Genomic DNA, 13,855 nt, shown 5'->3' with positions numbered 1-13,855 from the left:
ATCCTCACTTGAGGATATGTTGATTGATTTTTAGAAAGAACCCTGGCTGATGTGCCTCAGTGGATTGAGTGCCTGCGTGCAGACCAGGTAGTCGCCGGTCCAATTCCCAGCCAGGCACATGCCTGGGTTGTGGTTCAGGTCCGCAGTAGGGGGCCTGTGAGAGGCCACCTATCAATGTTTCTCTTGCATGTGGATAATGTTTTTCTTCATCCTCCCTCTTTCTAAAAATAAACAAACTATTTTGTTTTAAAAGAGAAGAAGGGGAAGAAGAGAGAAACATCAATGTGAGAGAGAAACATTGATAGGTTGCTTCCTCTACACAACCCTGCTGGGAATTGAACCTTCAGCCTAGGTGTGTGCCCTGACCAAAGATTGAACCAGCAAACTTTTGGTATATGGGAGGACGTTCCAACCAGCTGAGCCACCCAGCCAGGGCTGTCCTTCAGGATCTTTTTTATTTTTAATTTTAGAGAAAGGGGAATAAAGAGAGAGTAAGAAAGGAAACTTAGAAATGCAAACAAACTTACTTGCTTTATAACTTTGCTGGCTTTCAAGGACGATTTGAGAGGAGGAAAGATTTTCAAAATCAAAGTTGAGGAGCTGGGGAAATGATTACATATAATCTTCTAATCTGAGAAAAAGGTTAGCATTTGAAGGGGGTCAGAAAGTGCCACCCCAAAATATACCACTTTGGAATGAAGACTATTTTGAGCTGAAGGCATTTGAGAATCAACAGCTACAGAAAGAGTTCTCCGCCTTCCCCTTGTCTGCCTGAAGGCCGGGTGTGACTCCATTGGTGGAGGTGGTCCGCTCTGTGTCAGGAGGAGAGGAGCACTGAGAGGCCTCGAACAGACTGTACTAAAATCACCCCGATCTTTCATTAGTTATCCCATCAGCTTCCTAGTCACTTCTCCACACTTTATTGTCTTTTTGAAGTTGGACAGTAAGAAGCTAGGAAAATTCCTCAGCAAGAGGAATGTGGAAACTGAGATAAATGGCTCAGCAAATTGGCCAAACAATTTACAGCCAGATGCAGAATGTCACCTGGGTGGAAAGCCCCGGGTGCCAAGCAACAGGTGCCAGGCCTTGTCCTCTGGGTGGCCTTTTCTCCCCGGCAAGTCACCACCCCTGACCTTTCCTCCACAGAGAGAACATCTAGGCCTCAGTTGTATTTCAGCTGCAGGCCCTGTAAAGCAGCAAAACCAGATGGGCTATGACAGAAGCAGCTGAAAGGACTCCCTGACATGGTGCTGGCCAATCAGTGGAGACTATGACCCTGAAAGGGCGCATTAGAGCTCTGAGCAATGTGGCTCAGTTAGGGAGACATCATTCTACAAAGTGAAATGTCGCTGGTTCAATTCCCAATCAGGGCACGTGCCTGGGTTGCAGGTTTGGTCCCTGGTCAGGGGCATACATACTAGAGGCAAACAATTGATGTTTCTCTCCCTGTCTCTTTCCCTCCCTTCCCCTCTCTCTAAAAATAAATAAATAAAACCTTTTTTTTTTTAAAAAAGGGTACACCTGGATAAGCTGATAAATATTTTATTGAAATCTCCCTTAAAACTCCCAGCCTTTTAAAACCCTTAAACCAAAGGTCTCAGCGGTGTGCTCTGCCTCCTTGGAGCATGCCCATGCCCTTCCCTTCCTCCTCTTCTTCCCCCACATGCACCTCCTAAACTCTAAAGGATCCCATGAGACTTGCAACCAGGGGAGTGATGGGCAGCAGCGCTCCTCCCAGGCTAACCCCCTGAACCTGTCCCCAAGGCTCCCTTTCCTGTGGCTTTTCAGTGAGCTAACAGCAGACCTGCCTTGGCTCACTTCTGTCCCGTAAGTTTCTGGAGAGCCAAAGCAGCCCCACCTGGGCTCTCTCCTGTTGCTTATTCCATCCTAAGACTTTCCTCGTTTCGCTGTTTCCAGCTTTAATAAACATCCTCTCAAAATCAATTAGACTTGTGTCGCGAAATCTTTGCTGCACAAAGTCAGGATCCCACACACTACCGACCCACTCCGGGTCCAGCCCCTTTCAGGTGACTGTCACACAAGGCAAAACCTACTGGCCAGTTCTGGCTGAGGCAGGTCATCATGAAGACCTTGGAAAGATGAAGATCTAATACATATATACATACATACATGTATGCACACACATGCATACTGAACAAAAATTTCATGCCATAAGAAACACAAATCATCTAACCTGCTGCGGAAAGTAGTCAGTTGCTTAAAGTCAATCTTAGAGCTGCAGGACTTCAAAACCAAAAGTTACTGCTGAGCTAATTGTAAAATAATCATTTCATACCTGAGGACTTGGAAAAGATCCTAATTTTATCTCCACTAAAGGCAACTGGTGACTAACAGGAGGCTCAGTTTCTGTGCTTGTGGCCAATAGGAAACATTTATATTTTAAGCCTTTAAGAAAAAATTACCATCACTGAGTGTAGTCAATAGATAATTAGGCTAATGCAGTACTACAGGGTGGGGCAAAAGTAGGTCTACCGTCATGAATATATGAAGCAGAGTTGATTCTTATATTATTATTTATTATTATATTTGTTTGCATTACAACTGTAACCCTCTTGCCCACCCCTGTGTTTCAGTGGCTTGCTTTTTCAATTAAAACTATGAACATCTTTTCATGGCAGAGGATACTGCTGCTATTTTTTTTTTTTTTTTACGAAAAAGACTTTGTAGTATTGTCCTATATGCATGTACAATAACTTATTTAACCATTCTACAATTTTTGAGTTTTTAAATTGTTTCTAATATCTCATGATTACAAACTATGTTAATGAAAATCTTTAATACATTTTTGTGTGGGTGTATAGTTTTATCAGATACTCCTAAGTGACATTTCTGGACCAAAGTGTTTATATATTACAAATTTATAATTTACTAAGTAAATACATAATGTAATAAGTCACAATTAAAAGTTAATCTAGTTTAATTCCCCCAAAGTGAAACAATTTCGATTCCCACCAGCAGTGTGTGGAAAGCGCCCTTTTTCTCATACTCTCAATAACATGGCATTGTATCAGGCTTTTAGCTTGTAGTTAATTTGGAGAAAAAAACATTAGCAGTCAACCACTAACAAGCAGTGAGAAAATATGAAAATATTAAAATCAGACAAAGCAATTCAAGGCCAAAGGGATTTTTAATGGTTTTCTTTTATTTTAATAGGCCACCCTCTACCAAGAAAATTAAAGAACCATAAGCCTTCATGTATTGTAACTATAAAAATGCCAATGGCAATTTCATATGGTTTAATCTAATTAATTACATTGCTTCAATACACATAATGCAAAGGTTCAGAAATATAAGAGTAAATTGCTAAATCTGGACTTACAGAAATCTTTAAAATCTTTTTTCAAAGATGGGCAGATCAGGAAGAATAACTAGGATAAAGTACTTAACAAGCTTGACCTAGTAAATATATGTAAGTAACAGAGTGTAGATTTCTTTGCACATTCCCATGGAATATTTAGTGCCTACCAGGGCATACATGGGCATCTTAGATTTACTAAAAACCTATGTTTTCTGGGAATAGTGATTTACAACAGTTTAGGTTATATCCTAGGGGAAAAAATGTTCTTAATAGGAGTAAAAGAGGAAAGGCAAGGTGTTTAATCAAGTTTTACAGAAAAAAAAAGCCAGCCTCAAGGAAGAATGCCTTGCTGTCCTGCTTGGCTTCAGCGAGGACCCCTCCAGGCTCTGTCTCCGTTGCTGGAGCCTGCAGTCGCTTCTGCCTCCTCAGCACTCTTCTATTTCTGGGTTAAGGAGCTCAGGCTTCTCAGACGTGGCTTGAGGAACACAGGCCCCTAATCCCGGAGCATAAGAAGCCTTGGAACTCTGGAGGGGCGGGCGTGAGCAGTGGAGAAACTGTCTTCAGGAGTTGGGCCCGAGTGTGAGGCTGGTACCCAGCTATGCACTGCACCCCCCTTTCAAATCCTCCTGCAGGCCTGATCTGACTGAGGTCAAGGGGTGCCTACTGCCATGAGGCGGGGAGCCCTGAGGCTTGGCCAGGGCAGTGGGTGTCGTCATTGCCTCTGCCGGAGAAGGCATGTCAGACTAGGCCTGCAATTCCTTTTTTGGACTCCAGATCTGGAAGAAATTAATTTAAACCTGGAATCCCTCAGCCAATTCTGAAAGCAGGATGTGGACTATACCTGTATGTTAAAGTGGTTCCTGTCTCGTGTTTCATAGTGAAAAATACCGAAGAAGGTAAGAGCTTTCTTTCTAGCATAAAGTACAGAAATGGATGAGACCATGAAAGCAACACACGTATTTTCACACAGGAAACAGGTGGCAGAGGTCAGAGCAGGCACCTTTGTTATCTCACTGACTTACCCAGAGAGGGCCTCTGCTGTGCGTGTTTTGAGATATTTGAGTCCTGGGTGATGAATCTTCCTTCTATTTTGGGGGCTCATTTAGTGGGCAGATAAACAATTACCTATGCTTTTAATGATGATGTCTAACATGGACGATGCTAAGTCAGGTCCTGGAGGGCCAAGGAGTCTCAGCCGTGCAGCGTAGACGTGCTGGCTGCCTGAGAAGCAGGCTCCGCGGGGGACTTGCCCGCAGGGGAAGTGGCTGCTCATCACCAACATGTGCTGAACAATTCAACAATCTGAGACGACATCAGGCTAATTGTTTATGTTTGATCTTTGTCTTGAGACTCTTTGAGATTTATTATTTTTCTCTTTTCTATTCCTTCTTAATGACTTGCAAAACATCCTCAGCTGGTCCATACACAATGTCCCTTTCTTCTCTTACGGCAGCTGAATGCGATACCTATTTAGTCAGAGTCACTTTCTCATTTTTTCCTTTATATATAAACATTTTTGAAACATGTAGTTTACCAATTTTTAATTATTAAAGTTGTAATAGAACTGTTTAAGTTAAAAATGAAACATCCTTACCTAACCACATTATCTAGAGGTAATCATTGTTAACAGGTGTGTGCTCTTTGAGTATACTCTGATTGACTTATTTTTTATATGGGTGAGATCACATTAAGTACTGTTCAAAGCTGCCTTTCTTCACGTGACAATATATCTTGGAAATATTTTGTGCTATTACATGTAGACTTACCTTGCTCTGTGTCATGGCTGATCATGGCTAAAGGCTATTCCATTTTTTTTTAATGCACCATGATGTATTTTGTCAACTCTGTATGGACAAATACTGAAGAAGCTTTTTATTTTGGGGGAAAACAATTTTAAAGAAATTTCTGAAAGCGCCTTTATGTTTTTCATGACAATGACAAACATTTGCGAAGTACTCCTCGTATGTAACCTCATCCTACCCTCGTAACACCCCAGCAATGGAATCATCCTGATCCCCACACAACAGAGATCCAGACGAGGCCTCGGAGACCCTCGGCAGGGATCCTGCACATCTGGGCCAGTAGAGTGACAGCTGGGTGCCCCACCCCATGATGTATGAAAGCACATCTCTTTTGTCCCTGGGGACCTAGGGTTAGTTGCAACTGGATATGCTGCCTGATGAGAGACTTTATTTCTTTTACTCCTAGAGGCCGTTTTAGGACTTTTATAGGTTACTTTAAATTTTTTTACTTCCTCATTCTATAGCCATGTTATATATATTTCTACTTTCAACTCTTTTTTATAGGGTAGATGATTTGACAAGGTTGTCTTGTCCTACTACCATGTTTGGATTTATAAATGTATAATAAACAAGGTATTTGAGGGGCAAAAGAGAACTTAGGTAATAACAACAATCCCTGACCCAGCAATAATCAGTATCCATCACATTGGTTTATGCTTGTCTTAGCTCAGGCTGCTGTAACAAAATGCCGTAGACTGGGTGGCTTAGACAACAGACGTTTGTTTCTCAAAGTTCTGGTGCCAGCAGATTTGGTTCCTGGTGAGAGCTCTCTTCCTGTCTTCTAGACAGCCACCTTCTCGCTAGGTCTTCACTGGCAAACAGAAAGAGCTCTGGTCTCTCACTAATCCCATCATGGGGGCTCCGCCTTCATCACCTCATCTCAACTTAATCATCCCCCAAAGGCCCCACCTCCAAATACCATCGCGTTGGAGGTTAGGACATCAGCACGTGGGTTAAGGGGGATGCATTCATTTCATAGCAATGCTACATTAGAAAGCATGTCTTTTACTGCCTCCTAAATTTGAGCCAGCGAGAGACATGTTTTTGATTGTTGATATTTTAAAACACATGCGATATGAGATTCAGTCCATCAACATATGTTGTAATTCTACTGTATACTGAGAGCACTTTAAATATATTATTTACTATTCTCAGTGATATATACATGACAAAACAGTCTGTGAGAGGTTAAATGGCCAAGATCTAGGAAGAAGCTGAGCTGGAATTCTCTACCCCATCTGTACACTTCCAAAATCCAAATGCTGCACTATACAACATGGCTCTACAGGCAGTTTAAAGATTATCAAAGCAATTTCTGAGTCATTGGTGGACTCAGTCATTGCTGATGTTCCTTCCAGCTCTAAAACGGTGTGGGATTTGGTTCACGATGGCTCCTCACTTTCCCTCATGCTCAGATTCTGCTTACATGACATCTCTTACATCTAGGGACCATTTTGCTGAAAAAGAAAAGAAATTATAGTCTTCTTTTCTTTGACTATTTTTAAAAAGTCAGTTAACAAAAGTAAGATGAGCCTTTCATTTGGATTTGCAAGGGAAAAGATAACAACTTATTGGCAACCCCCAATATAATAACCTCCACAAATAGAGGAAGGCGAGTGCGGTAGAAGTGAGGAAGGGGAAAAATATTGAAATAGAATCCACTGTTGACATAGTCAGTACATCTCACATTGCTTCCTGAAGAAGAGCTAAAGAAAGATTCATCTTTCCTGAGTAAAAATAAATATTCATATGGCATGAAGTTAATTCAATTAGTATTTATTGAGTCCCTATTATGTGTCAGGCACCATGCTAAGTCCTGGATATAAAAACGGTGAATTTGCTTACACATGGTCTTTGCTGTTGAGGAACTCACAGTCTAATGTTAGAAAGACACAAAAGAAAAGTTTAATATGGTTATTGCAGTGGTGGAGGTGTGAATAGGACACTCAAGAGCTCATGGGGGATTGGTATGTCAAACTGGCTTCCTTAAGAAAGGTGATGCCTAAGATGAGCCTTAAGAACTGAGTGGATTTAGCCAAGTTAGAAGGAATGGAATAGGAAGAATATTCTAGGTAAAAGCAAAAACACAAAGGTCATTAGTGGTCAAAGAGCAGAGTTTGGAGAAAGTTGAGAAGAGAGATGAGGCTGGAAAAGTAGGCTTTTGAGAAGATGAGTTCTATTTGCAAGACATGGAATTCAAGGCATTCCAGTGAAAGTTTAGCCAGAAGGTGGGTATATGGGGCTGATATTTAGGAGTGGCCTGCAATGAGGTATAGATTTGAGAGGTGGGAATTGATAGTTGAAAATGTGTTATTTAAGCCATCCAGGGAGTTTGTACAGAGTGAGAAATGTTGTTTGAGACTAGAATACAAATAAAAATCGACACTCGAGGAATAGACAGGGTAAAGTGAGCTCAATAGGGAGAAGTAAATAGAGTAGCAAGAGTAAATAAAAGAGAGTCTGGCCTCATAGAAGCCTGAGACTAAGGAGTAGAATTATAATCAAGGAAGACTTGAGGCAGATGAGCTTACTGTTGTGGCAAAGTAAGGAATGAAAAGATGAAGGCATCGGAGACATCAGCATCAAAGGTTCTAATGAACAGTGAGGAGATAAAAAGTGGTCTTAAGAGGAATTAAGGAGACAATATGTAGTCTATTCCTGGAGAAGAAGAACAGAGAGGTTGGATTATACCTGAAAAGATATGGGAGGTCAAAGGGTGATTGATGATAACAATGATATGATGATAAGATGATGATAATGATGATGATAAATTAATTTGAGAAGAGAAGAAACTTCAGTATGTTTCCAGATGTAAGGAAAAAGCTAGTAGAAAGGTTAAAAACATCGGAGAGACATGTAATGACAAACGGAGGACATTTTCAGGGAGGAACACCTTATGCACTGAGATTGGAGAGGTGATAGTCTCAAAATCTTTAAGATGTGGGACACAAGGTTCATAGACAATTTGTTCAACCTGAACTAATACTCTGTCTGAATCTCCCTACTGCAGATTCCTCCTTCCTTCTATCAGCGAACAGTTCTCTTTCCCTTGGACCTGCTGTCTGTGTTCTGAAGAAATAGTGTTCTTATACCATGGGAAGTGGTACCTCAACCCAACATCATTTTGCTTTCCAGAATGCAGAGAAAGGTATGTGTTTCCTAGCCCCCAAACTAGCTCTGGGTATCCCAAAGCTCATGTTGCATAGGGAGAGACTTGTCAGGATAGAAGCAAGAAACCATTATATTTCTCCTTATGCAACTCTTAAAAAAAAAGGACCCTCACCCAAAGATATTTTTGTTGATTTTAGAGAGAGAGGAAGGGAGAGAGAGAGAGAGAAACTTTGATGTGAGAGAGAAACATCAATTGGTTGTCTTCTGTACACACCCAACCAGGGATTGAACCCACAGCCTAGGTAGGGACCCTGATGGGGGATTGACGTGCAACATTTTGGTGTACAGGATGATGCTCCAACCAGCTGAGCCACCCAGCCAGGGCATTCTCCTTACACAACTCTTGAATATCAGCACCTTCTTGTGTCGTGGCCAGCAGAAATGTTCAGCTGAGTATTTAGGACTTGGTGAAGTATGTTTGACAAGACTAAAATTTACTTGATGGGTTAGTGCTTAAGCATCAGGTGGAAGAGGCTGAGCCAGCAAAGGAGGCTGAAGAGAGGCAGCCAGAGGTGTGGGAGGAAGCAAAGGAAATGGGGTAGCACCTTGTTTATGGGGCTCGCACATCTCTGTAAGCCAGCAGCTTCCTTGTTTTCCAGTTTGGCAATATGTCCCAGGCGCGTCTCGCATTTTTGGCCCCAGACCAGGAATAGAGTGTAGGATATTCATTGCTGCCAGGTTGGGTATTTTTTCTACATTATTTTAGTGAACAGGTGCAGAAAATATGTATTATTTATTAAAAAATAATGAAAGAAGTCATCATGGCCAATTTGTATTTAGGATAACAATATTTTTACTTAACAACCTTGATATTGTGTTTATATCTCTTTTCTCTTTATCCCTAATGACATCACTATAGAATTATTTAATCTATTCCATAATATATACATAATAGTTTCAGAATAATAATAACACCACTTTATAAGCAATATGATTACCGAAAACTCTAAGATTTCTTTGTAGTGCTTTTGTGCTTTGGCTCTATTTACTAGAGGTGTACAAACTACTGAACTTTCAAGCCATTTGAAATTACTGCTTTCTGTGTAGTGACACCACCAACTTATACATGGTTATATTTACTTGTTTAACTTATGCTTTTGATTTTTAGAGATTGATATTTTTCACATTAATTTAGGTTTGTTTTATAATTTTGTAAAACATTTATACAATTTCTGTTCCAGTTATCTGTTGCTGCATAACAAACTATCCCAAAACTTAGTGGTTTAAGACAGGCATTTTATTCTGCTCATGATTTTGTGGGTCAGAAACTTGCAAAGGACCCAGCTGGGTGGTCTGTCTCTGATTCTCAGGGCAGCTTGGGCTGGAGGCGCTACTTCTAAGACAGCTGTTCATGCAGTGTCTGATGCCTTGGTGCCCTTTGGCTTCTCTCTCCTCAGTGGTTGTCTTGTTCTTAATGTGTGGTCTTAATAACAAGGTGCATTTGTAACTTGCACCCCAGAATTTAGTCTATACCAGGCCAGGGCAAGAGCAGCTCAAGTGTATTGTATTGAGCTGTGGGGAGAGGATCTGAAACTACCCTGTACCTCACAGTGCCCATCTCAGTCAAAGTTAACGCAGGCCCCAGAGAGAGAACTGGAAGGGAGAATAAAGAGGGAGAAAGAGGCATTGCCTGCTCCCCCTGCCCTAAGCAGCCAAAGCAGGTCACAGGATATAAGTATGAGGTCTGTCCAGAGAAAAGTGCAGCCAGTGTTAGTATAATGAGACCAGGTAACACAACATCAATGTAACCTGGCAGCCCAGGAGAGTGGACCGTAATGTGCAAGTGTGAACAATGCAAATGTCAGTGGGGGCAGTAGATGCTGTTGAGTGAGTATGTGTACTGTGTGGCCATCACATTCAAAATGACTGAGCAAGTAGAGCAACAAATCTTCATCAAATTTTGTGTTAAGCTTGAACTTTCCTCTGTGGAAAATACTTGGATGATTGAGAAGGCTTTCGGGGATGATGCAATGAGTGCAGCGCAAATAAAAGTGTGGCATAAATGCTTCAAAGATGGTCAAGAATCTGTTGAAAGTGATCCACATTCTGGGAGGCCTGCAACACGCAGAACACCTGAGAATGTTGAATGTGTACAAGGCTGCAATCAACAAAGATCGGCAACTGACAGTGCAAGAACTAGAAGCTGATCTGGGGATTCCAAAAACTACTGCATCTGAGATTTTGAGGCAGGATTTTGGCCTGAACCATGTTGTGGCAAAATTCATTCTGGGGCTTCTGCTACCAGAGTAGAAGGAACATGGTGCCATAGTTGCTAATGACTTGATTCAAACCACTACCAATGAATCAGATTTCCTCAAGAAGGCCATATCCAGAGATGAATCCTGGGTCTACAGCTATGATCTGGAAATGAAGGCTCCGTCGTCCCAAGGGAAGTCCCCTGGTTCTCTATGCCTGAAGAAGGCGCAGCAAAGTTGCAGCAAGATCAAGACCATGTTGACTGTGTTTTATGATTGGGGAGGTGTTGTTCATCATAAGTACACCCCTCTTGGCAAACAGTTAATAAGGAGTACTACCTCAAATGTTCTTCATCAATTGAGAGATGCAATACAATGAAAACGGCCACAGCTATGGGCTACTGGTGATTGATGGCTTCATCCTGATAATGTGCCTGCTCACGCATCACATCTCATGCAGAGTTTTCTGGCAAAACATTGAATCACCCGGGTAACTTAGCTCTCCTACAGCCCAGATTTTGTGCCCTATGACTTCTGGCTTTTCCCAAAACTGAAATCACCTCTGAAAGGGAAGAGATTTCAGACCACAAATGAGATTCAGGAATATATGAAGGGGCAGCTGATGGCGATTCCCACAAAGGATTTTACACACTGTTTGAACAGTAGAAGAGACACTGGGAGAACTGTGTGAGGTCCCAAGATGTCTACTTTGAAGCGGACTGAGGCATCATTGTCCTATGTACAGTGTTTCTTGTATCTTCTATCTTCTTCAATAAATATCTCTATTTTTCAGAGTGTGTGGCTGGGTACTTTCTGGACAGGCCTTGTGTGTCTAGTTGGCAGCACTTGCCTTGAAGTGTTTGAGGCAAGGTGATCGCAAGCCCCATTTCAGGGAACCTTGGTGGCCATGATATTCCTGTGTCGTTTACCCGTTAGTGCAAATAAGAATCACATGTGGAGCTTATTCAACATGCAAATTTCTGGGTTCCCTGTGGAGATTCTGATGCTGTTCGTCTAGGGCAAAGTTCAGACTCTGTGCGTTTCTGTGTGTTTCAACATCAGATATCTGTGTGTTTCCCACGAGTTCCCAAAGGGCCTGTCACACTTACCCTGGGCACTTTTTCACTCTTTTGAACATGGATTTACAGAATTCAATTGGTAGTGTTTCAGCCTCATCACTTATTATTTAGTGAGTGCCTTTGAGAAATATGTGCAGTATGGCATTTTTTTCTCTCACAGGAAATCAAATTCAGCTTTGCTTAATTTCCTCCCAGGTTCTTTTTTTTCCCACTCCACCATCATCTTTCTTAGGGAAATCAGCGAGAGTTGTATTAGCTCTCTAGCACAAGCTGAATGTATTAAATCGGCCTGGAATGTATTAAATCTGGAAATGAAGGCTCCGTCGTCCCAAGGGAAGTCCCCTGGTTCTCTATGCCTGAAGAAGGCGCAGCAAAGTTGCAGCAAGATCAAGACCATGTTGACTGTGTTTTATGATTGGGGAGGTGTTGTTCATCATAAGTACACCCCTCTTGGCAAACAGTTAATAAGGAGTATTCATGAGGATGCCCCGAGTGAACCTGCAGGCCTTCTTCTGTTAGCCGGTTTTACCTGCGAATGCTTCATCCATCCCCGGCGGCACATCCAGGACCGGAGCCAAGGCAGAGTCTAGTCATTGATGTGGACAGCTGTCCTCCTCCCTGCACCACAGGCCTGAAAGCCCATGTGGAGAGTTAAACGTACTCATGCCACCCTGTGGTGACAGTCACCTAGCACAGCTCCTGGCAAAGGGAGAAGCCCGAAGGCTGCCTGGGCATCTGGCAGTCGGCACAGTCATGGAAGTATCACGAGGGGGCGCTTCGAGCCTGCAGGGCGGTCAGATATGGGGACGGCCAGCACAGAGCCCGGCAAGTGCTCATCACCGCCTGACAGTACAGTGTGCAGTCAGTTGTGTGTTTTTGTTGTTCATTTTCCCCGGTCATCATCCAGTTCATCACCTTGTCCAGATGAGGACATCGAGGCCCATGAAGGTGACTCACCTGAGGCCACATAACTGGTCATGGCAGTTTCAGGCCCAGAACCCAGACCTCCTGACATCCAGTCTGTTGTCACAAATCAAAATATCCCCCACCCCCAACCACAGCATTATGCCATCCTTCAAGGATGCTGCGTCCTCGTAGTCCCCCACCCCTCCTGGTTTTCTTATCCTTCTCAGAATCCTGACAGGGCAGCCTTTTCATCTTTATGCATATAAATGTTTTCACTAAAAAGTGGGAACTCACCCTGGCTGGAGTAGCTCAGTGGATTGAGCGCGGGCTGCGAACCAAAGCATTGTCAGTTTGATTCCCAGTCAGGGCACATGCCTGGGTTGCAGGCCACGGCCCCCAGCAACCACACATTGATGTTTCTCTCTCTCTCTCTCTCTCTCTCTCTCTCTCTTTCTCCCTCCCTTCCCTCTCTAAAAATAAATTTAAAAAATCTTAAAAAAAAAAAGTGGCAACTCCCATAACCCCCCAGTGATGTGAATATAACCAAGGGGTAAATTAAAAATGGAGGTGGTATGGGTGGCATGAATGGGGCAAGAGCACCCTGGCCAGTGGGAAGGCAAATCCTTCCTACTAGCAGCAATGAGTAGTGCTTCCCCTACCATCGTATCCCCACATTACAGCATGGAGGCGCCCCTCACCTCCCCCCAGGCCCAGGGAACCCCAGCTCACAGGCTTGCTTCTCCATCCGTGTCACAGCCTTCAAGGCAGCGGCCCTGATCCAGAGGTGGTACCGGCGCTACACGGCACGCCTGGAGATGAGGCGGCAGTGCACCTGGAGCATCTTCCAGTCCATAGAGTACGCTGGGCAGCAGGACCAGGTCAAGGTGCGCTAGGATGTGGGAGGGGGCCACCTCCAGCTCTGCCTCACAGCCCCTGGGCAACAAGGAGGTGCAGCCGATCTGGGCCACTCCTGGGTTCTCTTCTCACTCACCTCTAAAGCCTGGTCTCCTTGGGTTCTTCTGCAGCTCCACGATTTCTTCAGTTACCTGGTCGATCACTTCACCCCCAGCAGTCACAATGAGAGTGAGTATGAGATTCCACGTGGCACATCCTCTTGTCTCAGGGTCAGAGATCTGGGTGAGGTGGATGATGCACAGAGAGTAAAAAACACATGCATCTGGTGACAGCCGGGAGGACAAGGAGCAAGGATGACAATAAATAAACGGCAGAGTGGACTTGTAACATAGGTTCTTCCAGAAACACACCTGGAGACAAGAATTTGAGTGTAAGGAGTTTATTTGTTAAATACAGGAACCAGTGGGGGTGGGGGGCAGAGGGCGTGGGAAGGAATTCAGGGAAGGGAAGGTAGTCAAGAAAGGGCGG

General features: G+C 43.3%; 1 protein-coding gene across 3 annotated transcripts in view; it reads left to right on the top strand.

Moving 5' to 3' along the window:
- The first annotated feature begins 3,860 nt into the window (after window positions 1–3,860).
- Window positions 3,861–13,855, top strand: part of PPEF2 (protein phosphatase with EF-hand domain 2) — a 28,780-nt gene continuing 18,785 nt past the window's right edge. The window contains exons 1-4 of one of the 3 annotated variants that reach the window (XM_045857646.1): window positions 3,861–4,215; window positions 8,132–8,269; window positions 13,229–13,356; window positions 13,498–13,555. In XM_045857646.1, the coding sequence (XP_045713602.1) occupies window positions 8,215–8,269; window positions 13,229–13,356; window positions 13,498–13,555 (241 nt within the window). In that variant the 5' untranslated portion in view covers window positions 3,861–4,215; window positions 8,132–8,214. Of the gene's footprint in view, window positions 4,216–8,131; window positions 8,270–13,228; window positions 13,556–13,855 lie in introns of those variants that run through there. The other 2 variants (XM_045857648.1, XM_045857647.1) reach the window with 2 other exon arrangements.

The sequence above is a fragment of the Phyllostomus hastatus genome, unplaced genomic scaffold (genome assembly GCF_019186645.2).
Source record: "Phyllostomus hastatus isolate PE091 unplaced genomic scaffold, TTU_PhHast_1.1 phas_scaffold_1674, whole genome shotgun sequence".
Lineage (NCBI taxonomy): Eukaryota > Metazoa > Chordata > Mammalia > Chiroptera > Phyllostomidae > Phyllostomus > Phyllostomus hastatus.
This window is presented reverse-complemented; position numbering and strand designations above follow the sequence as displayed.